The sequence below is a fragment of the Erpetoichthys calabaricus genome, chromosome 10, assembly GCF_900747795.2.
Source record: "Erpetoichthys calabaricus chromosome 10, fErpCal1.3, whole genome shotgun sequence".
Lineage (NCBI taxonomy): Eukaryota > Metazoa > Chordata > Cladistia > Polypteriformes > Polypteridae > Erpetoichthys > Erpetoichthys calabaricus.
Window position 1 is genome coordinate 68,503,081 of NC_041403.2, and position 26,091 is coordinate 68,529,171.

A 26,091-nucleotide genomic window follows, 5' to 3' on the forward strand; every position below is an offset into this window, starting at 1 on the left:
TTCCTTGGCAGGGTGCCAGCCCACCACAGTTGTTCTGCACAGTAAAATCTAATTATTAAAGCAGCAAGGGCTCACTGACATTGGCACTTATGATGATGCACAATGCTCACAGTATTGTGTCCTGAATCCAAGAAATTTCTGACACATTTTTTCTTAGTGTGCTCATATTGAACACACTAGTGTCTCAGTCTCAAGCTTTCTCTCCTCTTTGTTTTCTCGCTGACTAACTATCACCTTACCTTTTCCTGAATGGCTATTATAAAAGGTGCCAGTGAGGGAACACTTACTATATTTAGAAGTTCTTATTATGTGTGTCATCAGAGTACACAAAATGAGGAGGACCATCAAAGAAGGTTTCTGCAAACAATTTTACCTGGTCTGTTAGAAATTCCTTTGTTATTTATAATACTTTGATTCAAGTGTGCGATTTTGACTTATAATGATGTGCAGTTTGACAAGAAAGCTATTCGTCTGTATCAAAATGTTCATCAGTTAACAAACTAATGTTGCCAGCTGAAAATCAATTGAAATTCAGTTGGAGAGAACAACACAACAAAGTTGTCAAAAAGTTTGAGGTGCTATGGGCATCCACATTAAATTATTACTAAAAAAGGAAATAGGACAACAAAAAAAGCATTTTATTTTGTGATGTTCTGTTTTAGTTCTACCTTGCAAAGTATGCTACCCTGGTGGGTCTGTAATGACGTGTTATGTTGTTGACTTGTCACTTGCCTTTTTAGCAGCTCTGCACTACAGTATATGCAGTATGTATTCATGTGTGTGTAAACATATAGCTAATATAAGCTGCAGCCATTTGTTGCCTAGGGATTCACATTTTTTCCTTGGGTAACTTGATGTAATGGACAGTAAATTTTTGTTTCAATGATATTTTTGTGTTTATGTTTCATTTTTTTCATTCTGTATAAATAATTCTTGTATAGGTTTCAAAGCTTGCAACTAAAAATAATATGAATTGAATCTGAATGAAATGATATATAGTGAAGTATCTGAGAGCCTAAAGTGGAGATATTTAAAAATTGTAATGGCACAGTGTTGAACTTAGCCCTGGAAGGGACAAGAACTTAATACAGGCTCATGTACATTTTCCTAGGTAAGATGTGCTTGCTGCCCAGTATTGTTTCTGAGCTGTACTAAAAATGCAGACTTCTTTGCGGAAATACATATTAGCTTGAAAATCACAACAGAAGAAACCTCAGATTGGAATAAAACTTGGATTGAAGCACCATGGGCTTCTGAGCCACAGTGGCTTCCAATATATAATAATATTAATAATAATTATTATTAGTATTATTATAAAATATATATTTATTAAAAATAAAAACATAACTATATAATATATAGTAATGTAATATAATTGGTTCTGTATTTTTTGCTAAGGTAAATCACAGGGTGCTTTTGCTTCTTCCTCGTGAATTCTCAATTGTTTCCACAAAAACATAGCAACAACAGTTTAAAAATGTAATATTTTGGAAAATACTCAAAAACATCTACATTATATGGAATCCTCATACTTACTGATTGTGACAGTAATGGTAGTGAATAAAAAATAATTTCTAGAGCTATTTGTGTGTTTTAAAGCAATTATTCTTCTTTATTTAAGGTGTTCAATTCACATAATTGCTACCAGTTATCTACTGAGGTGATTCTTAGTTTTGCCTAACACACCCTCTAACACACACTGTACCAGGGTATCCACAGGAGTTTCAGCTGTCTTTCTGCCAAACTGCTACTTTTATGATATTTTGATTAGAGTAGTCACTCAACCAAGCAATGTAACTGAAGGCAAATGACAATGACAAATTGAGCTGAGATAAAGGAAAAAAATGATGCCCCCGCCACTCTGAATTATCCCAGTTTTTAGATGTCAGTATAGTATTCATTGAATTTAGGTGAATAGTTTTGGATTAATATTCAGAGTGTGCCTGTCATCATATATATCTTCTTAGACATTTACTGTATATTGAGTCACTTTCTATTTGGTCTTCTACAGTGACGAAAATGAAATTGTATCTTTCTTCAAAAGTTAAATTCTATATCTTTAATCTTTTTGACGTAAAATACAGTTAGATAGTAATCATTTTACTACTTTACTAAAGAACTAGTATGGCATGCTTACTTGTTTATATAATAAGGTAATCAATATCCTGCCTGTGAAGTGTCCTACATCTTAAAAAGATGCCCTGTTGTTTCCACTTCCATTGCTGAATTGATCATAATTTATATCAAAATTATTTTTTATGTAAATATCCAGAATTTGCTTGGTAGTTTAATTTTAATTCAAAAAGTGTGGCCTATTGCCTAAGAAATTTGATTTTGAACTCCAAGGTTCCTGGTTCAGTTCCTGGTTCCTGGTTCTGAGCAGGTCACTTATTTGCTAGAAATCCGACTTCTTGAATATACAAATAATTATAATACAGAATGCAAGTGTTGTTTGTAAGTTGCTTTGGGTAAATGTAACAGCTCAGTAAATATATTTTTAATATGTTTTATCAGATTGAAAGTTCTCAAGTCCAAGATACAGGACGCTACACTTGTGAAGCAACAAACATTGCTGGCAAAACAGAGAAAAATTTCAACCTTAATGTTTGGGGTGAGTACCTTTTTTACTTATATATTCTAAGGGGGTGCCTGGCTGGCAGGCAGCCAAAGAAAGAACTCCGGTTATTACAACACCTCCTGCCCACTTAAAGGCACACCATTTCAAAAGAGAAAGTACGGGGATGTGCTGTTCCTGATATAAGGCCCTGTAGGGACAAGACAAGCCTCAGTTATGCATGGATACCAGGATCCACTTGTCAGAGTTCTAACTAGTGTCCCTGCAGGAAATGGAAGGCTGGCCATGCCTCCAGAAGTGATTCAATGGTTTGGGTACAAGTGACTCTGGAATAGGGTTTAATACCATGGAATGGCCAGCGTGCAGATAAGAGCAAGATAAACACTGAACTGGTGAAAGATGCAAAGGATGGAATTGATGAAAGACCTACAGTGTGCATAGCCCCCAGCAATTTATTTTTGTCTTAAAAATACTTTACTGTAACTATTTCTTTTTTATATACACTTTAAATTATTATTTCAGATAGCAATATATTCTTTTGAACCCAGCAACAGGCACCTTTATTGGTTTATTAAAATACTTAACCATTATTTTGTTCTAGTCATTCAGCCACTTAAAGGAAAATGATGTATATTCCCAACGATGATAATGCTGGATTTTATTTGCATTCAAAAAATTAAACTCATTTACCTGTTATAGTACATTACCTTGGAATGATATGGACTCCTGTCTTATATCATTTACCACCAAAAAAGTCTCAGTTGTTCTACTTTAAATATTGTGTACTAGTACAGAAGTCTGTGCTATAATTTGTGTCATCAAAGCATAGTTTGTTTATTGTAATGAAGTAACGTTATGAATTTTAACAATTTAAAACAGCACTTTTCCACTATATGAATTGTGTTCTATTAACTGTTTCTTTAATGCATCATTTTACCTTCTCTCAGTTCCTCCCAGCATACTTGGTGCAGATGAAGTTTCCCAGCTGACAGTCATTGAAGGAAGTCTTATCACTTTAGTTTGTGAGTTCAGTGGCATTCCGCCACCAAACCTGACATGGAAAAAAAATGGTAAGCAGTATGTAATGTACATCAATGTACAGCTGGATTTTTACGCTTCATTACATAAAATTGAAAGCCCAGAGACAAAAAATTAGTCCTGCTGTTCTTCTAGAGCCCAATAAATTAAACTTTTCTTCCATTTCCAATCTTAGTTTGATATTCATTTTGTGCAATATTGTTTCTATCATTAACAACATTGGACACAGCTAGTGAATAAAATACCTGTTAACAATAAAATGCTGCTAGACACTAAAAAGCAAATTAATTAATAATGAGCCAGCTAAAATGACATCTTCTAATCTTTTATTTAGTTAGGCACACATTTCTTTTTTGCATACAAATCATGTAGTTTTCCTGGCTGTTTAAAAATAGCCTCCTTCATTTTTTTTGGTAATTCTCAAAAGAAGTGAGAATTTTCTTCTTTTTCTTCTTTTTAGTCCTTAATTCTTCTCCTATAAAAAGATTTCTGTATATTACTGAAAGTTTCTGGTGTTGCTTTTATGTACAGGAGCTCTTTTAAAGACACTGTCACGTAACAGAGTAAGAACACTCTCTGGAGGAAGACAGTTGCAGATATCTAGTGCCGAAAAGTCAGATGCTGCCACTTACTCTTGTGTTGCTTCCAACCTGGCTGGAAATGCTATGAAAGAATATATCCTGCAAGTATACGGTAAGGGTTATGTACCACTGAGAACATATGCAAGTACGTGGCAAGGAGTATGTGCCACTGAGAACATATAAAAGAACATCACACACCCAAGGGTTACAGTTTTGACACCCTCCACAACTCAAGATTTGTATGTCATATAAATTCATAATTTGTTTTCTTTTGTCATTGTACAAATCAATGTGCAAAAAACAATGTAACAGAAAGACAAGACTGCATAACCTATCTATAAGTAAAACTGCTACTTGTTTATATTCAAAGGCACAACAAAAAATGAAGATAAGCAGGAAATAATAAAAATATAATATATAATATAAATATATAATATACACAATATGACTTAAACCGGTCTTGTAAGCTGTAAAACAACAAAAAACAAATGATAAATACATTATAGAAGCTTTATATTTTAGTGGCGGGAAGTAGGGATGGATGTTAGGTCATCCAGGGGGGACGGAAGTGAGGTCATCTGGAAGGGAGGAATGTGACTTTGTGCTTCTGTGGAAAATGAAAGAGAGAAGGCATTAATACTCTTTTCCAAACCCATTTCCTGATGTTTTCATGCCCTGAATTGGACCCTTTGTCTGTACCCTAATCACGCATGTCTTATCAAGTCTGCATACAGATGGGAGGTTGAGCAGCTGGCCCTTTGGTGTAGTCATAACAATCTGAGGCTAAATACTCTAAAACTATGGAGTTGATAGTGGATTTCAGGAGAAGTTGCGCAATATTATCCCTGCTCTCCCTACTTAACACTGCTTTAAAAGTTGTAGAAAACCTTCACGTTTCTGGGATCTATAATCTTCCGGAATTTGAAATGGTAGACCAATGTAAGATCCATTATAAAAAGGGCACAACAGCAAATATACTTCCTGTGACAGCTAAGAAAGTTCAACCTTCCACAGGAGCTGCTGATTCAGTTTTACACAGCAGTCATTGAGTCTGTTCTCAGCTCATCCATAACAGTGTGGTTCGAATCAGTGACTAAACATGACAAAAACAGGCTGCATCGAACATTCAGGTCTACCGAAAATATCATTGGTGCCCATCTGCCCACCTTACAGGACTTGTATTATTCCAGAGTCATGAATCAGGCTAGGAAAATCACTACCGACCCCTCATATCCAGGCCACAACATTTTTGAACTTCTTCCATCTGCTAGGCATTATAGATTAATATATGCCAAAACAAACATAAAAGAACAGTTTTTTTCCCCACAGGCCATCAAGCACACAAATGGTTAGTTTCATCTCCCCAGGCTTTGAAGGGTCTTGCAATACTGTTTACATATTGTTACTACTTTTTTTTTTGCAATGTTTATTTCAGCATTTCTTGCACTGAGTTGCATTCTGCACTCTGTACACATATATGTCTATTTACATTCTCAGTCTTGTATTTTGTTTTCGTATTTGAAGTGTGTGATTAACTGTTGTGTGTACAGTGCATCCAGAAAGTATTCTCAGCGCATCACTTTTTCCACATTTTGTTATGTTACAGCCTTATTCCAAAATGGATTAAATTAATTTTTTTCCTCAGAATTCTACACACAACACCCCATAATGACAACAAGAAAAAAGTTTACTTGAGATTTTTGCAAATTTATTAAAAATAAAAAAACTGAGAAAGCACATGTACATAAGTATTCACAGCCTTTGCCATGAAGCTCAAAATTGAGCTCAGGTGCATCCTGTTTCCCCTGATCATCCTTGAGATGTTTCTTCAGCTTAATTGGAGTCCACCTGTGGTAAATTCAGTTGATTGGACATGATTTGGAAAGGCACACACCTGTCTATATAAGGTCCCACAGTTGACAGTTCATGTCAGAGCACAAACCAAGCATGAAGTCAAAGGAATTGTCTGTAGACCTCCGAGACAGCATTGTCTCAAGGCACAAATCTGGGGAAGGTTACAGAAAAATTTCTGCTGCTTTGAAGGTCCCAATGAGCACAGTGGTCTCCATCATCCATAAGTGGAAGAAGTTCGAAATCACCAGGACTCTTCCTAGAGCTGGCCGGCCATCTAAACTGAGCGATCGGGGGAGAAGGGCCTTAGTCAGGGAGGTGACCAAGAACCCGATGGTCACTCTGTCAGAGCTCCAGAGGTCCTCTGTGGAGAGAGGAGAACCTTCCAGAGGACAACCATCTCTGCAGCAATCCACCAATCAGGCCTGTATGGTAGATTGGCCAGACGGACGCCACTCCTTAGTAAAAGGCACATGGCAGCCCGCCTGGAGTTTGCCAAAAGGCACCTGAAGGACTCTCAGACCATGAGAAAGAAAATTCTCTGGTCTGATGAGACAAAGATTGAACTCTTTGGTGTGAATCCCAGGCGTCACATTTGAAGGAAACCAGGCACCGCTCATCACCAGGCCAATACCATCCCTACAGTGAAGCATGGTGGTGGCAGCATCATGCTGTGGGCATGTTTTTCAGCGGCAGGGACTGGGAGACTAGTGAGGATAAAGGGAAAGATGACTGCAGCAATGTACAGAGACATCCTGGATGAAAACCTGCTCCAGAGCGCTCTTGACCTCAGACTGGGGCGACAGTTCATCTTTCAGCAGGACAATGACCCTAAGCACAGAGCCAAGATATTAAAGGAGTGGCTTCAGGACAACTCTGTGAATGTCCTTGAGTGGCCCAGCCAGAGCCCAGACTTGAATCCGATTGAACATCTCTGGAGAGATCTTAAAATGGCTGTACACTGACGCTTCCCATCCAACCTGATGGAGCTTGAGAGGTGTTGCAAAGAGAATGGGCGAAACTGGCCAAGGATAGGTGCACCAAGCTTGTGGCATCATATTCAAAAAGACTTGAGGCTGTAATTGCTGCCAAAGGTGCATCGACAAAGTATTGAGCAAAGGCTGTGAATACTTATGCACATGTGATTTCTCATTTTTTTTATTTTTAATAAATTTGCAAAAACCTCAAGTAAACTTTTTTCACGTTGTCATTATTGGGTGTTGTGTGTAGAATTCTGAGGAAAAAAATGAATTTAATCCATTTTGGAATATGGCTGTAACATAACAAAATGTGGAAAAGTGATGCGCTGTGAATACTTTCCGGACGCACTGTATGTCGATTATGTAACTTATAATTGGAGAATCACCAAAACCGGAGTCAAATTCCTTGTATGTGTGCATACTTGGCCGATAAATCCATCCATCCATCCATTGTCCAACCCGCTGAATCCGAACACAGGGTCACGGGGGTCTGCTGGAGCCAATCCCAGCCAACACAGGGCACAAGGCAGGAACCAATCCCAGGCAGGGTGCCAACCCACCACAGGACACACACAAACACACCCACACACCAAGCACACACTAGGGCCAATTTAGAATCGCCAATCCACCTAACCAGCATGTCTTTGGACTGTGGGAGGAAACCGGAGCGCCCGGAGGAAACCCACGCAGACACGGGGAGAACATGCAAACTCCACGCAGGGAGGACCCGGGAAGCGAACCCAGGACCCCAGGTCTCCCAACTGCGAGGCAGCAGCGCTACCCACTGCGCCACCATGCCGCTCGGCCGATAAATCTGATTCTGATATACTGTATATGTATTTATCTATATTTTTGCTACAGTTATTTTTGTAATCAATTTTTGCAAGTTTTTTTTATGATATACTTATATATGTTACTGGGTTATTTCCTTTTATTATATAAGTAATCAATTGTTTGTTTATATATAGTGTGTGTGTGTGTGTGTGTGTGTGTGTGTGTGTGTGTGTGCGTGTGTGTGCGTGTGTTGTGTGTGTGTGTAGTCTCTGCAATCTTGTTTCAATATCAATATATTTATCTCATTTGTTTCTGTTTTGGTTATTGGTTATACTTTGATGACCACAGAGACTTATTATATTTCCCTGTTTTCTTTTTTTTTTTTTTTTTTTTTTAATATTTTTATTTTATTAATTTTCATTGTAATCATTCCATACAAACAGATCAATTTATAACCCAACAAATTTGAAAACAAATCAAACCCCACCCCTGAGAAGGAGAGCTTAGCTAAAGGAAAATTTCTTTAAGCTTTTTAATAAGGCAACATTAGACAAAAGAAGGGGAGAAGTAAATATCTATATAAATAAGAGATGGAGAAGGGAGTTAAATGCAATAATAGTTATTTCTCTTATTCTAAAATAATATTGATTAAATCCTGCCAAGTTTTGAAAAAATTTTGTACAGATCCTCTAACTGAAAATTTGATTTTTTCCAATTTCAAATAATATAAAACATCGGTTTCCCACTGACTTATAAGAGGAGAATTAGGATTCTTCCAATTTAACAAAATAAGTCTGCGTGCCAAGAGTGTAGTGAATGCAATCACCGTTTGCTTGTCCTTCTCCAATTCCAGTCCATCTGGAAGGACACCAAACACAGCTGTTAGTGGGTTAGGAGGGATTGTGATACCAAGGCTGTCTGAGAGGCACTTAAAAATTTTTGTCCAAAATGATGTTAGTTTGGTGCAGGCCCAGAACATGTGACCCAGTGAGGCAGGAGCTTGGTTGCAGCGCTCGCAGGTTGGATCCTGGCCTGGAAACATTTTGGACAGTTTTAAGCGAGACAGATGAGCTCGATATATAATTTTTAGTTGAATAATTCTATGCTTTGCGCATATAGAACTCGAGTGAATTCTCTGCTTTGCTACCTTCCACTCCTTTTCTGATATATTGATTAAGAGATCTTCTTCCCAATGTCCTCTTGGATCTTTGAAAGGTAGGGACTCTAATAAGATTTTATATATTGCGGAAATAGTGTTTGTTTCCTCGGAATTGAGCAGTATTTTTTCCAGCATTGTGGAGGGTGCAAGGTGGGGGAAATCGGGCAATTTCTGTTTAACAAAATTTCTAATTTGAAGATAGTAAAAGAAATGTGTCGCTGGGAGGTTAAATTTTGAACATAATTGTTCAAAAGATGTAAATATGTTGTCTATATAAAGATCTCTGAGCATTTTAATCCCAAAACTTTTCCAGGTATTAAAAACTGGATATACTTGCGAAGGTTGAAAGAGGTGGTTCCCTTGCAGAGGTGCCACTGATAAAAGATTTTCCATCTTAAAATGCTTCCTAATTTGGTTCCATTAAAGCACAATTGGGTTATTAGTATATTTGCGATAACTTTCATTTATTGGAGAGCAGAGCAGGGAATATAAAGAAGTACTACAGGATTTTACTTCTATTGCAGACCAAGCCTGTGTATGTGCATTTATTTGTGTCCAGGTTTTTATGGCTTGTATGTTTACTGCCCAGTAATAAAACTGAAAATTAGGTAAAGCCATGCCACCTTCTGCCTGAGGTCTTTGTAGGGTCGCTCTTCGGATACGTGGGTGTTTTGAGTTCCAAATGAATGAGGTTATTATTGAATCTAACTGTTTAAAAAACGATTTATTGATATATATTGAAATGTTTTGAAATAAAAAGAGAAGTTTAGGAAGGATATTCATCTTAACAATGTTAATTCTTCCGGCTAGAGTGAGATGAAGGGTTGACCATCTATGCAAGTCTTGCTTAATTTTTTCCATACAGACGCCAAAATTTTGTTGATAAAGAGCTTTATGTTTACTTGTGATATTTACCCCTAGGTATTTAAACTGATCTGCTATGGTAAAAGGTAGGGTGTCTAATTTAATATTATATGCTTGTGAGTTCACTGGAAAGAGTATACTTTTATTCAGATTAATTCTAAGACCAGATATCTTTTGAAATTCTGTTAGTGCTGTTAAAACAGCAGGGACAGTGTTTTCTGGGTCTGATATATATAAGACCATATCATCTGCATATAGAGAAATTTTCTGTTCCAGTCCTTCTCTGACAATCCCCTTTATCTGATAAGAATTTCGGCAGTGAACCGCCAGTGGTTCAATAGCGATTGCAAACAACAGTGGCGACAAGGGACATCCTTGTCTGGTACCACGTTCTAGTTTAAAGTAGTCTGAGCAAATTTTATTAATACAAACTGAAGCTTCTGGACTGGTATACAGTAGTTTGATCCAAGCACAAATATTCGGGCCAAACCCAAATTTCTCCAATGCAGTGAAAAGGTAATTCCATTCGATCATGTCAAATGCCTTTTCTGCATCTAATGATAGTAATATCTCTGGGGTGTTTGATTTTGCTGGTGAATATATAACATTAAACAAGCGTCGGAGATTTGAAGATAGATGTCGGCCTTTAATAAATCCAGTTTGATCTTGTGATATTACCGAGGGCAGCACTTTCTCCATCCTTCTAGCTAGGATTTTTGAGAGTATCTTAACATCATTATTCAGGAGTGAGATTGGTCTATATGATGCACATTGTAACAAGTCCTTATTTTGTTTAGGAAAGACGGTGATTAATGCTTGTCGAAATGTTTGAGGTAGTATTTGGTGGTCTTTAGCTTCTGTAAATGTTACCAATAAGAGTGGAGCTAGCTGAGTGGAGAATTTCTTATAAAACTCTACGGGGTAACCATCAGGGCCTGATGATTTCCCGCTTTGTAGTGACTTTATAGCGTCTAGTAATTCTGTTAGCGTTAGAGGTTTATCCAGTTCCTCAGCACTTAAAGCATCTATTTGTGGTATTTGTGAATTATCCAGAAATGCATTAGATTGCGTGTTGTCTTCTTTGGGCTCAGTGGAATATAAAGACTTATAGTAATCTCTAAATGTGTGCATTATTTTATTATGGTCGATGATTTCTTCTCCATTCTTGTTGGTGATTACTGGTATTGCATTGTGAACTTCTTGTTTATGAATTTGTTGAGCTAAAAGCTTATTAGCTTTTTCTCCGTGTTCATAGTAATGCTGTCTAGACTTATAAATAAGTTGTTCAGTTTCTTTAGTTGTTAAGATGTTAAATTCTGTATGCAGGGCCTGCCTTTTCCTGTGAAGAACTTCACTTGGACGCCTGGCTTGTTCTTCATCTATTCTAGTAATTTCATTTCTTAGCTCTGACACTTTCTTGGTTTCTAATTTATTTCTATGGGAAAGATATGAAATAATCTGGCCTCTTAAGAAGGCCTTTAGAGTTTCCCAGAGTGTTCCTGCAGAAACCTCTGTGGACGTGTTTGTCTCTAGGAAGAAGCTGATTTGTTTGGATATAAATTCTGTGCAGTTCTCGTCTGCCAATAAAAGAGGGTTAAGACGCCATCTGCGAGGTGAGTATGAGGGGCTTATTGATTTTAGCTCCAAGACTAGAGGGGCATGGTCAGAGATAACAATTGTGTCATATTTGCATGATTTAATTGTAGGCAGGAAATTATTATCTATAAAAAAATAATCAATTCTTGAGTAGCTATAATGCACTGGTGAGTAGAACGAATATGTTCTTGAGTTTGGGTTAAGAAACCTCCAGGGGTCTGATAAGTTGTGATCATTTAAAAACTGTGTAATTATCTTTGCAGTATTAGATGTCGTCCCCCCTGTCACAGGAGTCCTATCTAAGAGTGGATTTAAAACACAATTAAAGTCCCCAGCCATTATAATTTTATGAGTGTTCACATTGGGAATGGATGCAAATAGATTTTGCATGAATTCCTTATCATCAACATTGGGTGCATAAACATTTATCAAAATCATTTTACTGTTATATAAGTTACCCATGACCATCACATATCTCCCTTCAGGGTCCGACACTACCTCTGATGCTACAAATGGAACTGTTCTGTGTATGAGAATTCCCACCCCTCTAGTTTTCTTTATAAAGCTAGAATGGAACATTTGGCCAGTCCAGCCTTTTTGTAATCTGAACTGATCCTTGGTTAGTAAGTGGGTCTCCTGTAGAAATACTATTTTAGCGTTTAAGCCTGTTAGGTGAGAGCATACTTTCTTTCTCTTTAATTCGTGATTCAGGCCTTTAACATTCCAGCTCACAAAGTTAACTGTCCCATCATGGAGACATTGATTCTGAGTTTTTAATGTCATTTATAGTTTTAATTGGTAATATGGCAGTTTTAATCTTAGTTTCAAGATTCCCCATGAGTTGTTGCATGTTAGCCTGTTGTTGCAGTGATATTTATAATTATAAGGATTATAAGAATAGATTAGATATAACCTGCTCTCCTTCTCTCCCCCCTTTATCCCCCCACCCCCCCATTTTGCCTCCCCACATGAGGCTAGATCCCACTTTGCGATGTTCCAGTCCTCTGACATACGAAGAGACAGAGCACGTCCGAAACAAAACAAACCCCACCCTGCAGCGGCGTTACAGAATTAAAACAGAGATATCTGTTACAGTTAAATCCTTAATACTATCTGCCGAAAATGTTCTCATTAACAATATTTAAGCTTGAAATAATCTTCAGCGCTTTTAAGTTAAGATATTAAGATTAAAAAAAAAACAACCCTGGGAATGATTTTAAAAACTAGTCTAGGATAAACCTGGTAATTCCTACTGTAATAGTATAATGGTAATTATATAAATAGTAGAACAAGCAATAAACCAAGGGTATGAAGTTAAACAGTCTACTTTAAGGTATAGTAAAATAAAAAAAATAAATAAATAAATAAAACGAATCCTACTTTAATCACTTCCACATTTTCACACTCACGTCTATAACTCTATAACTCTGATTAAAACATAAACATATAACATATAAAGTCCAGATAAAAAAAAAAAAAAAAAGAAAATAAGGGATGTATAATTATAATACCAGTCTCTTTAAACATGGATCCAGCGATCAGATCATAGGTCCTTCCCGTGCCTTGATAGAATACGGCTCTTTAATTTTAATTAACTTTCAAAAAAGTGTCGGAAACAGCTTCTTTAATTCTTTTTCAGCTTCTTCTTTGCTGAAGAAAATATAATGTCGATCTTGAACTTCCACTTTCAGTTTGGCAGGATACAAGTTTTCTTTTGATTCGAACACACAACATACATTTTTTTTAAAATTTCCTGCTTATCCACTTTTCTTTTTGAACAGTAATGTAAGATGCAGAAGTACAATGCAATATCGACAGTTTTTTCCTTACTCTAAAATGTCATCTCAGTTAAATGTATCTGCAATTGTTGTTATAGCTCAGTGATATCTGAAGCTCTGTGTGGAGCCTTCTTTAGAGACTATCCCATTGAAGACATTTGTCATTCATGTATTTTACATGTGGTTGAAATAAATAATAGATCAACAATTTTAACTCTGGATTAATGGGTTAAGTATGCTAAATATGTTAGTGTCCACATGTTGATCCTAAGCCAGGCTCTATTTCTCTGCTAAACCTCTATTTTAATGCAAAGCCCAGTAAACCCAGAGTTGTGCCACAGTTGTATCCCATATTCAGAATTCATGCCTGTTTTGCCTCCAGGAATAATTTTACCTTTGGTGATTCACTATAAAATATAAAATTCTAATATGAAAATTGTAAAACTATATTTAGTTTGAAATATATATTGTGCTTTGTGGTAGTGCTTGTTTACTCTTACTTTCAACTGCAGCATATGATTTCTACTTAAGAAATTTATCATCTTACCCACTGATTTTTCAAAATGCTGACACTTTATTACAGGAGAGATTTCTGTAGCAACTCATGGTCAGTTATAGTACTAATCCATTTTAATCCACTGGTTGGTGCTTAGCCCTGATTAGGGACCTCTATCATCAACTGGGACCTTTATTTAAAAACAGACAGCAGCATCTAAAGATAACTAATTTTGTTAAATGAGCCATGTTTTATATAAAAAAAGTTTTTAACAGTGATTCTCACATTTAAGTCTCTTTTCTTGCTTAGTTCGTCCTACAATTTTGCACAGTGGAATGCATCCAATCGAAGTGACAGTGACACGCGGAAATGGTATTACTCTGGAATGTGATGCCCAAGGGACACCACGACCTGCTTTGACTTGGCTGAAAGATGGACGACCCGTGGTAAATGGCAGGAGTGTTCAGATCCTGAGTGATGGTCGATTACTGCAGATTAAGAATTCTCAGGTGTCTGACACTGGACGTTATATGTGCGTTGCTGTGAATATGGCTGGGCAAGTGGACAGGAAGTACGATGTGAATGTACATGGTGGGTATTGAAATCAAATGCTTGAGCCACTCACTTTTTCATTAACCTAAAAAAATATTTAAAAGTGCATCTATCAAACTTCCTGCCATACTATGGCCACAGAGGCTTGTAGTTTATATAGATAGTACTGAATGTAAGAGAGATGGGGCAGAGTCTATCAAAGAAAACATACATATATGAAAAACACCATGTACACATAAGCAAAGGCAAAACAAAAAACCTGCTCCACCTGGGAGCTCAGCTAACATGTTTTGAATGCCACTCACTTGCTCACCATAGTACCACACCAAAAACTATCCTTTCTCACCTTCTGTCTCTCTAAACCCAGTTTAGTACAGTATTTACCCTCTTTCTTCCAGCACATTTAAGGCTTTGGGCAGTGTGACAGTGTCATTTCCTGGGTTGCGGCCTGCCCTAAATTTGCTTCGGGATCACTAGGCTAGAACACTTTCTAGTGTCTTTCTTAGCACATCTTTACTGTATGAAAGTTGCTTAAAGTTTTCAATTTTATCTTATATTCTTTTCAGTAAATATTTACCTAGTGAAGCTGCAAAAATAATAAACAAAAGCAGGATTCTGTTAAATAAAACATATATTATGTAGGTATATTTGTAGAGCACTGTTTCAATTAGGAATAATTTTTGGTTTTGTTGTTAATTGTTTTCTTTTTGCCAGTGCCCCCAACTATTCTTGGAGAGCTGGGTGTCCCAGACAACATAACCGTATTGGTAAAAAACCCTGTGGTTTTAAACTGTGAAGCTACAGGTATTCCTTTGCCAGTCATTTCCTGGCTCAAAGATGGTCATCCTGTTAATCTGTCCAGCTCTGCCAAAATCCTGTCAGGTACATATCTCCTTTTCCTGTTTATACTTGTTTACCTGTAAATAAAGTTAATTATTAATTTATTAATTATTATTAAAGTAAATTTTTGTAGAAATCATATTATCACAAATCAAACATTGGTGGGTGTCTCTGTATACAGTGGCTGCCATGCCTATTGTATACTGCACATTGTCAAATGATGAATTGCACACTTAAAATTAACCACAGCCCTACTAAATATAAAATGTTATTGAACATTTAACTTTTATCATTTTAATTCTGTGGAGATTTAGATATGTAGTTGAATGGTTCCATTGATAATTTGGCTGTTATTAACAGGTGGCCGAATACTTCGATTAATGCATGCTACCATCCAAGATGCTGGAAGATATACCTGTATTGCCTCCAATTCTGCCGGGGAAAATAAGAAGAATTTCGACCTTGATATCTTAAGTATGGTGAACTTTGAGACCAATTTGGCTAAGATAAATCTTTACTGTATCTAGTAGATTCACTTTTTGCATCTTTTAATGTTGCTGTTTTTATTTCTTGTTCCATAGTACCACCAAGCATTATAGAAGACGAAACACAGCAAGATGTTAAAGTTAAAGAGAAACACAGCATTACACTAACATGTGAAGTGTCAGGTAAGTAAATGTATTATTGAATTTAATATTAAATAAAAAACATGATCGTCTGATGGTAGTTTAAAAATAAATTTGTACAACTACATTATATGTAACTTGTTTTGAGTATTTCCTTATTTCATATTTGGGAACAATTAATGTCTTAAAAAATCCTATAAGTACTTAGAATTAATAAATAAAAACTAGCTACAATATTAAAAAATAATATTTTAAGTACAAAACAGTTTTTCAGCTGTTTCAGTTCAAAATCCATTTTGAATATATGAAAAGTTTTAAAGAGAAAAGTTCATATACAGTACTTTTAATCAACATGTCTAACATACTTTAAAACTGAGGCAATGTGTGAAAATTCCCAACATGTAACCCTTAACTATAACACTTAGAACAGGCATAATTTAAGCATGGAAAGTCAGGACTTGTCACCAGCACTGTTTAACATTCATAATTTCCTTACTGCATCACTGTTAAAGTGTAGTGTGAACAAATCTCTTTGCTTACTGAAATTTCCATTGGGAATTCCTACTTAGAAATCTCACATAAAGATCAGCACCTATGCTCAACTTTATTAGCACATGTCCTGATATATTTGAAATCAATGTTATACCCATGCTCTTAAGTGACATTTTCCATGTGATATCTACAGCCCTAGGATAAATCTTGAGAATTTTCTAGGTTGGCATATTGGGAGCGAGATCCTGCCCCAAGTGGAAGAGTTCAGGTATCTTGGGGTCTTGTCACCGATGAGGGAAGAATAGAGCGAAAGGTCGACGGGCGGATCGGTGCAGCATCCGCAGTGATGCCGGCTCTGCATCGGTCTGTCGTGGTGAAAAAGGAGCTGAGCCGAAAGGCAAAGCTTTCAATTTACCAGTCGATCTACGTTCCTACCCTCACCTATGGTCATGAGCTATGGGTAGTGACTGAAAGAACAAGCAGCTGAAATAAGTTTTCTCCTCAGGGTGTCTGGGCTTTCCCTTAAAGATAGGGTGAGAAGCTTGGTCATCCAGGATGAGCTCAGAGTAGAGCCACTGCTCCTCCGCATCGAGAGGAGTCAGATGAGGTTGCTCGGGCATCTGATCAGGATGCCTCCTGGACGCCTCCCTGCTGAGGTGTTCCGGGCACGTCTAACCGGGAGGAGGCCCCGGGGAAGACCCAGGACACACTGGAGGGACTATGTCTCTCGGCTGGCCTGGGAACACCTCGGAATTCCCCCGGAAGAGCTAGTAGAAGTGGCTGGGGTGAGGGAAGTCTGGGTATCTCTGCTCAAGCTGCTGCCCCCGCGACCCAATTTCGGATAAGCGGAAGAGGATGGATGGATGGATGGTATATTTATACACAAAGGCATAAAATTCCTGTGTAAGTCATACAAAATGTCAAATCATATTTACATTCATAAGATGAAATTTATCCAAGTGAACCACTCAAAAGAAATTCAGACAAATTCAGAAGTGGCAATCTTTTAAAATACTGTAGCTGTAGTAATTATTAAGATGAGCAGTTTTATGGAACATCTGTAAATTACACTATAAACTAAGAAGATGTCAAAATTTTGTCTTTTTTTAGCTTGAGAAAACAAGTTTTATAAAGTGCACAAGTCAGAAAATTAAAGGTTAAGTCTGTGTCAAAGTTTACAGTGGTGTTATGGGTCAGTTAGCCATACTAAAATGTATGTATTTGACTTAAGAGGCCCACTGTTAACAGAATTACCATTAACAGGTTTTTTTTCTAAATTTAAAAATAATATTTCACTCATTGTTTTATCTCTCTAATAAATTTGATCAATGATGTTACCAAATTAAAATTTTACTAAAGCTACCTAGGACTTGTGTATCTTAATTATGTTTGTTGTATACTAGAGAGTTTTACTTTTGCTTGAAATATGTAACATTAGGCTTAATAAGGCTTATGTTAAATGAAAACTCTATACAGTAGACTGAAATTTCTGTATTTTCAGCATGTTTGTTTTTATTTTTGTTGTTGGTTCAGTTAAGCTGACTTAATATTTCTAACAGGTCACCCTGTTCCGAAAATCAACTGGATGAAAGATGATCAACCTCTGGTAGAAGATGATCGACACAAAGTAATTTCCAATGGCCGCTTCTTACAAATTCTTTCTGCTCAGGTGGTGGACACAGGCAGGTACACATGTCTGGCATCAAACACTGCCGGGGATAAGACCAAGAACTTCAACCTCAATGTGCTTGGCAAGTAGTGACTACTAGTATTTTTAAGTATATCTGTAAGGTTTTTTCACCTGTAACAACATTTTCACATGCTTAATTTTTTCACATGTAACATATTTGTTTTGACCCTCCAACAATTAATCAATGAGCTAAATGGTGTAAGGTGCAAATGATAATCATGGTGCTGCCCTTTTTCCATCACATATATATTCTTTGTTTTTCTGCTTGCAGTATCTCCCACAATAAATGGCGTGGACCAACAAGGAACTCCTGAAGAAGTCACTGTGACATTGAACAGTCCCACATCATTAGTATGTGAAGCCCAGTCTTACCCTCCTGCTACAATCATGTGGCTGAAAGATGGTGTTCCATTTGAGTCTAACAAAAATATCAGAATTCTTCCAGGTAGGGACTGCACTTCCCACAGTGCAATTACCTTAACTATTAAACCGTTTCTAATATATTTTCTTGTATAATTTAAGATTTTAACTTTTTTAATATGTAAAAGCCTTTCATACACTATCTGTATTCCTCCTCCTGTCTCATACTTACCACCTGCAGGAGTTCAAGATTGACTCTGCGACTCTGGGGTTTGTATTATACAGTATGTATAGAGTGAACAGGAAGGGAGCCAGGAGAGTCACTTGAGGAACGTCAGTGTTACAGATCACTTGAAATTCCTGTGAAAACCCTGTCAAACTTGTTAAAAAACATAGAACAAGTTAATTCATGTGGCTGTATTTCCTTCCACTGCCTATACATTTGTATTAAGTTTGAACTCCTTCTAGACATGCTTTAACCTCACTTTTTTAACCCTTTTCTTGTAAGGAAAAGATCAGTATGATTAAATGCACCATAAATAGTTGAGAATGCAGTATGATGATTTTTATAGACCCTGACTATATTAAAGTATATAATGACTTAAGCTTTCTGTATGCCTGAAGAAGGGGGAATGGTAGTAATGGTATGTAGGATAGTTTAAATGTAAAGCCACAGTCCATTACAATGTCTGGGGTACAGATTTCTTCTTTAACAGTAATATCACAGACACTACACCATTTATTGTCCCATGAGTACAGCAAGCCTACCTCACTATCCACAAACACAAATTTTAAAACATAAGTTGTGATGGTCATGTCAAGAATAAGATCCTTTAACCACTTTTCTGAAAAACACGAGGCTAAATCAAAAAATCATGAGGCTAAAAACATGGGAACCAGCTAAAGAAAACACACATACTTAGAAAGTGACCCAATGAAAACAAATATATTTTTCAGATAAGTGTTTTAAAAATGTAAACTATAGGATGTAGATAACCACAAATTTGTGTAATGAAATTTATGTATTTTCTTTGGGTAGGAGGAAGAACCCTACAGATTCTGACTGCCCAGAAAGAAGATGCTGGCAGGTATACCTGTGTCGCCACTAATGAAGCTGGTGAAACCCTTAAAAACTATGAAGTAAAGGTTTACAGTAAGTACATTGCCTAATTTTTTTTTTTTTACAGTTGTAGCACAAAAAAGGTAAGTGGCTTACTGAGGCACAGACAAGAAATGAACTAGTAGCTTTGGGTTTTAAATCCCAGTTACTTACCCGCTTACGTTATTCACAGTAACGATGAATTTTATATTTTCTTAAAAAGCAAATATATTCTAAAGTAACTCTGAGAGTTGTTCAAGACTCAATGCCACTTTATGTGAATAGGCACTTTCTGTTTTCCAAGTTAAATGCTTTTATCCAATAGCATTTTAGAGTACTTTATTTTACAGTAAGAAGCAGAGGATTTGCTAAAGAAAATTTTCATTCAACATCTGCAGTTGTAACAGTACCTTCTAGCAGTGATGAAGACATATGCTGTATCTGCAGACCTTTCAAGTTTCATCAGAAATAATCTGAGACAGCATTAGAAAAGGCACCTTTCAATAAGAATTTTAGATTATAAATGGAGACCTGCTATTGGAAAAAATGCAGTCATTACCAACATGTTTGAAACATAATCTAGTTCAACTGAGAACTGTACATTGTGCATATTTACCTCAACACAGATTATCCAAAGCATATCATGATCAAGGCTGTAATCATTAATGCTGCCATCAGGGATCACATTTTTTGAGATTATCCCATGCTGATACCTTACCGCAATATATTTTTTGTTTTAGATCAATAGTTAATGTAAATCTAACTGGTGAATCTAAAGTGAGTAGAGCCGGTCAATCCATTAAATAACCAATGGCGACCACATGGGATGCCATCATCTGTGGGGCTCCATTTATAACATTTAAGGAGCATGCACTTTGGACACCAATGGGAAAAAAAACAGAAAACAGTCATCGAACTCTGACGATACTGAGTGGGCACTGTTACCTGTTGGGCACCTTAAAGTCTGTGGTATATACAAAACATTTGTGCTACTGAAGGGGCATGCGCTCTAGGCACACCCCTGCCCCCAAGGTTGTCAAAGTCTACTAATACTGAATACCCATTATAGACAATGATGGGCAACTTCCATCCACCCCACCTAGGGTTCCAAATGTGCTTCGACTGGCACTAAGTGTGAGAAAGCCTTCTACAGTGAGCTAATACTGATTTACAGCTTAACTTTATACTTCCTTTCAACCAGAAGGATTGCTGTCTCTGTCTTTCCAGCTCGTTATTCGTGATCTTTTTAAATATGGGATATGGAAAAAGTAAAAATAGCAGTTAACTTAATTGTTAGGTTACACTTACAATTCTTCAGTTCCCTATGGTACTTGAACAGCCTCAAACCCCAGAGTATCCTCAGCACACCAGTAAAATCAATTATATTCTATAACCTACACTCATATCATTGCAGAAGGGCACAGTGTGTTTAAAAAAATGTAACACATTTTCCATATATTCACATGGGAGGTATCTGTTGAAATGAATGTAGACATGCAAAAACACAAATACCATGTGTATTAGCATGTTTTTTCAGCAGGAAACTGCATGACACAGGAAACCTTCCCCTTGTATTCCCCAGCAATTACTCTTTCCTGTTACCTGCAAATCACACTGAGCACATACAAACTGATATGTGCCATGGACGAAAGTCTGCTGCTGTGTGTTGTGAGACTGTGTTGTTTGTTGAGAATAGAGCTGAGTCCTCGCGGGTGGGTCATCTAAATGATTGGTTGAATTGTGCAATGTATTTCTCCATTTCTAAGTGATCTTGTTTCACCAATGGTGACACCTGTTACTCTCATTTCACCAAGGGGGTAGTTTGCAATTGCTTCTATTGGGTCATCAAAGATTTTAAAAATTACAAAACTAGGTTACGGGAGCATAGAGGCTGAGAAAAACTAATGTAAGAAAGGTGATGTGGCCTGAATACATAAGAATTACCCACGTAGAGCAGTGCTGATCAAAACAAAGAAAACCTATGACACCCGGTGAAATAATAATAACGAAAGATTTATTACTGCAGTTGATTTTGGCAGAATTTTCTAGAATACAATTACCCTATTGTCTTCCTGTGGCCTTCGGCCTGAATTATGGATACCTTTACTTCGGTCGACTATAAATCACCACACAATTCTATGCTCAAAATGCATGTCAGCACACAAAAACACATGCAAAAATGCACGTCAATATCATTGAAAATGAGGAATATTTAGAGCTGGATGGCTCGAGGCTCAATGTCTTCAAGTAAGATAGCACTCAAGTTATTGCCATTGTGATATACAGTATATTAGCAAGTGAGCAAACAGCAGTCAATTATCTATTATTATATTATTATAATTATTATTATTATTGTATTATTATAATATTAATCATTATATATATTATCATTGTATATTAATGTTATTTACAAATGTGAGGTCAAAAACAATGTAATTATCTATATATTTTCCTTCTTCTCTATCTGTCTGTTTGTATCTAGAATATTCCAACAAGATTTTTGTTATATAAAAGATACTGTGCTTAAACTCTTTCTACATCTTGTCTGGTTTGTTTCTGTATGTTTGCATTTCAAAAGGACCTTTTTCTCACAGCTGATGTAGTGAATCCCACTTGTCCATGTTTTCCCAGCGAAGAGTGCCTGACAGACATGTTCTTGTTGTTGAGTGAAGTACTAATATCACTGTAAAAATAAAATATGGCATATTACAAGCCAGCTGTGTCAATGTCCTAGTGGCTGCATGAATTTTTTTCTTGGTCACTAGGGAACTACAAGTGTGTTTGCTATATGAAATACTGCACTATCTTCTTCTACCAACTGCATTCTGCTGTAATCACAGAACACTAAGATGTGTGGTGGGTTAGATCACATTATACACAGAATGTAAATACATTATTGATGCTGATCAGACGGACATTTTTCAAGAACATCTTTGAACTTTACCCGGCCAGACAGTTGTTTTTCAAAACAATATTTAGGGTAACCGTTCTGAAGATTAAAATTGTTCTGTAGTATGTGAGAGAATATCTGTATTGTTTCCTGAAAGTTGTATTTCTTTTGATAACTTCACCATTTGGGCTTAGCATAATTTACATGACAGCATCCAATAAATAGGTGTGCTTTCACGCTTACATTTAGCTGTGCAGCTTCCAGTCCAGAGTCACATCAAAAGGATGCATAGATTTGATTTATCAAAAGTGTGTATATGACATATTCTTGTTTTTGTTTTGTTTACAGCCATGGTTGTTCTCTTAAAACATTTTTGTCTGTCCAGAACAACAGAGGACTTAATAGTGGCAGTTTTGTTTTTATTCCAGTTGCATTCTTTATTATAAGCTATTTTACAGAAAGGTCTGTTTTCTTTTGTTTCTTGTAGTAGATTTTCTAAATGCAACAGACCTCTTGTCATGCATATTTTTGTTAAATTGATTGCTTTATATAAAATCTGTTGTTTACTATTTAAAAGCAAGTAGTTAATATGTGTAGCAAGTGTATTAAGGAGGCAGAATGCAACCTTGTTTCTGCAGTTAGTGGCACTGAGATATGTTATTTAAGATGTACCATCTGAATTGTTTTTATATTGAGAGAGTCAGCATACACTTTACATTCTACCATGAAGAATTCTATATTGAAATAAATATAATTGATATTTTTTAAGTTTTAGCATAAAGTGTACTAGTTTATAATTTATTAAAATCTGTTCCTTTGTAGAGCAGAATCATATTTGTAACTTGTTCCTTCTGAGTGATATCAAGAAAGGTTTTCCTGTCTTTCAGTTCCTTTAGCAAATTAGCTGCAAGTTGCTTTACATTACTTCTAAAATGTTTAATTTGTTTGTTTTACAAGTCCCTCCTATTATAAGCAAGGAAGACCTACATGATTTCTCTCCTAAAGAAATAAAAATTAAAGTGAATAACAGCCTCACTTTGGAATGTGAAGCCCAGGCCTTTCCCACTGCTACTCTGCGTTGGTTCAAGGATGGGCAGGTAAATGAACTTGAAAGCCTGTTAATTATCATTTTAGTGTTCAAAATTTCATTCATATTGTGCAAAATACTTGTTATATTATAGGTAATCATTTGCTTTTTTCCTGTCAGAGGCAATATTCATTGCCCTTTTCATATTTTAGGAATCCAAGCATTGTACATATGGTGGTGGAGCACATGTTTGATCCCCAGCCTGCTCTACCTGAGTGTGTGGGTGGTCTTTAGTTACTGTAATTTTCTTACACATCTCATGAAAATGGTGTGTGTTAATCATTGATTCTAAAGTAACCCCAAGATTATTTCCTGTAGGCAATAGATACAGTGTATGTTATTGCTCAAAAGCATTTTCCGTGTTATATTATACACATTTTTGTGCATTTTTAGTGTTTTGTTTTTTGCCTTTTATAGTCAAGAGTACTGGCCTGTCCTAGCAGCATTATTTTCTTGTTTAAATTTAAAATACCTTTGCCTCTGTCAGATCATAATAAAGACATGAGCCATATTTTATTAAATTGATAAAGTAAAATAATTCACAAATTTGTTTGCCAAAGAAATTACTTAGAAGTGTCAGTTGACTTATGTTAATCTAAACTATCTAATAAGTACTTGTGGTATTTCTTCATATTTGTTTCCATGTAACTGAGTACTAATGTCAATTTACTATTTTTTACTGTTTTATTTCCACCTGCCCCTTTTTGTGAAGTTTTTTACATGGAAGTGTTCCATGTATTTAAAATTTTTGTTGTATGTTCTATAAGTAGCAATCATTTCTTAAAATGATCTATTTTTCTTTTGTTTTTTTTTCAGCTAAAACAATATTTAAATCAATCTTTCATGCACATCACAAGATAACTGGAGTCTTGTCGTTATATCATTAAATATTTTTTTTCCAAGCATACTTAAAGTAATAATTTCAATAATGAATTTTTAATTTTGCTCAAAACATCTTTCATTTTTATGAAACAAGCCCTAATATTATGTATTTTTAATATGTAACTCATACTGATTATGTAACACTGACTAATCCCTACTGTAGTGTTTATAGTGGAATCAATATTGTTCAACATTATAATATGTTTTCAATTTTAATATCTCATCTATAATAGCTTAAAGTAAAATGTATATGTTTATTTAAGACCAAAAAGCTACTTTGTATACTCTGCTCAAAACGTTTTATTCTATATGACTGCCTTCATGCACAATCAAATGCTTAATCTTTACAGGCCTTAAATGCTAATCACCATGTTAGTATAACTGCAAATGGCCGCATCCTTCAGCTGAGGAGAGCTCAGATATCAGATACTGGTCGTTATACATGTGTTGCATCCAATCTTGTGGGAGAAGATGAAAAAGATTTTGATGTAAATATACTAGGTAAATAATATTTGAATAATTAATTATACAAGTACACTTGCAAGCAAAATGTTTTGAGCTTTCAATGATTATCAATTTCAGCAGTAAACTAATAACATCTTCAGGAAAACTTCAGTTAGATTATTAAGGATGAATTATAGAGAAATCTACAGTACTGTATACTGACAAAAATTGATTTGAGCTGCTAGCATAATATATATGATATAATGTATATATATATATATATATATATATATGAAAAAAATATTGTTTACAATTAATATCAATTTCTGAAATTGTTTATTTTAGAAGAATAAAACATGGTGCATTTAATAAGTTCCAGTGATATAATTTGCCATGTATAAGTGCCATATTTAGGAAAAGAGAATGATGTGACAACAGTTACAACACAATGTATAATCCAAGGTTGCTTTTTTATAGTTCCTCCAAGTTTCACCAAACAAGTAAGAGAGAAGAGCAATACGGAAGGCAACAGTGGCACAGATATCAAAGATGTAGTTGTTAATAATCCAATTTCTCTCTACTGTGAAACCAATGCAGTACCTCCTCCCACTTTAAGGTGGTATAAGGATGGCCAGCTTCTAGCTTCAAGTGACAAGGTTTTAATCCTGCCAGGTAAACACTGTAAAAGTATTAAAAATGATTAAGACTATTGGGAAATATATATCATGTTTCCAGGTTTATTGCTTTGTTACTTTGTATTGTATTCTCCTAGGTGGGCGCATATTACAGATTCCTAGAGCCCTACCTGAGGATGCTGGAAAATACACATGTGTTGCCATAAACGAGGCTGGGGAAGACTCCATTCACTATGAAGTCAGAGTGCTGTGTGAGTGGAAATTAACTTGATTTTTTTCACATTTCATTAATTTACTATGTAATAAAGAACTGTTTTATACTGAAAAGCTCCATATGTGGTATCACAGTTCCTGGAGGTTGTTTTTTTAAATGTAATATTCCGGAAAAGCTGGCATGGTGACAAAGTATTTAGTGCTGTTTTTGCGAAACCCGGGTTTCATTCTCTGACTGGTTGATTTCATTAAGTTCAATTCAGTTTATTGTCATTAAACCATACAGTTAAATGCAGTGTACCTAATCTAACAGTTGTTGCCTAGTACACAAATATTTCCCATATAATATAATTACAGTACATAATACATGTTCACAGTGTGGTACATATGGATATCTAACATTTAAATGGTACTAAACAACAGTAGTAAATATCAATAAACATTAAAGAGTGCCAAGATAAAAATACAGGTATAAAAATATTTTATACATGGAGAAAGTGACAAATAGACAAAAGAAGTGTTTGTCAAGCATCATGGATTCTGCGTTACAGGTCAGATCAAGTAGATGCCTGTATGTGAGCATGACATT

General features: G+C 35.9%; 1 protein-coding gene across 1 annotated transcript in view; it reads left to right on the plus strand.

Moving 5' to 3' along the window:
• Positions 1-26,091, plus strand: part of hmcn1 (hemicentin 1) — a 281,768-nt gene that overhangs the window by 186,195 nt on the left and 69,482 nt on the right. The window contains exons 42-55 of the mRNA XM_028811373.2: positions 2,515-2,611; positions 3,523-3,645; positions 4,145-4,306; positions 14,002-14,283; positions 14,959-15,126; positions 15,445-15,558; positions 15,666-15,752; positions 17,762-17,953; positions 18,164-18,337; positions 19,292-19,405; positions 23,199-23,338; positions 24,561-24,711; positions 25,132-25,326; positions 25,427-25,540. Of these exons, the coding sequence (XP_028667206.2) occupies positions 2,515-2,611; positions 3,523-3,645; positions 4,145-4,306; positions 14,002-14,283; positions 14,959-15,126; positions 15,445-15,558; positions 15,666-15,752; positions 17,762-17,953; positions 18,164-18,337; positions 19,292-19,405; positions 23,199-23,338; positions 24,561-24,711; positions 25,132-25,326; positions 25,427-25,540 (2,113 nt within the window). The remainder of the gene's footprint in view (positions 1-2,514; positions 2,612-3,522; positions 3,646-4,144; positions 4,307-14,001; positions 14,284-14,958; positions 15,127-15,444; positions 15,559-15,665; positions 15,753-17,761; positions 17,954-18,163; positions 18,338-19,291; positions 19,406-23,198; positions 23,339-24,560; positions 24,712-25,131; positions 25,327-25,426; positions 25,541-26,091) is intronic.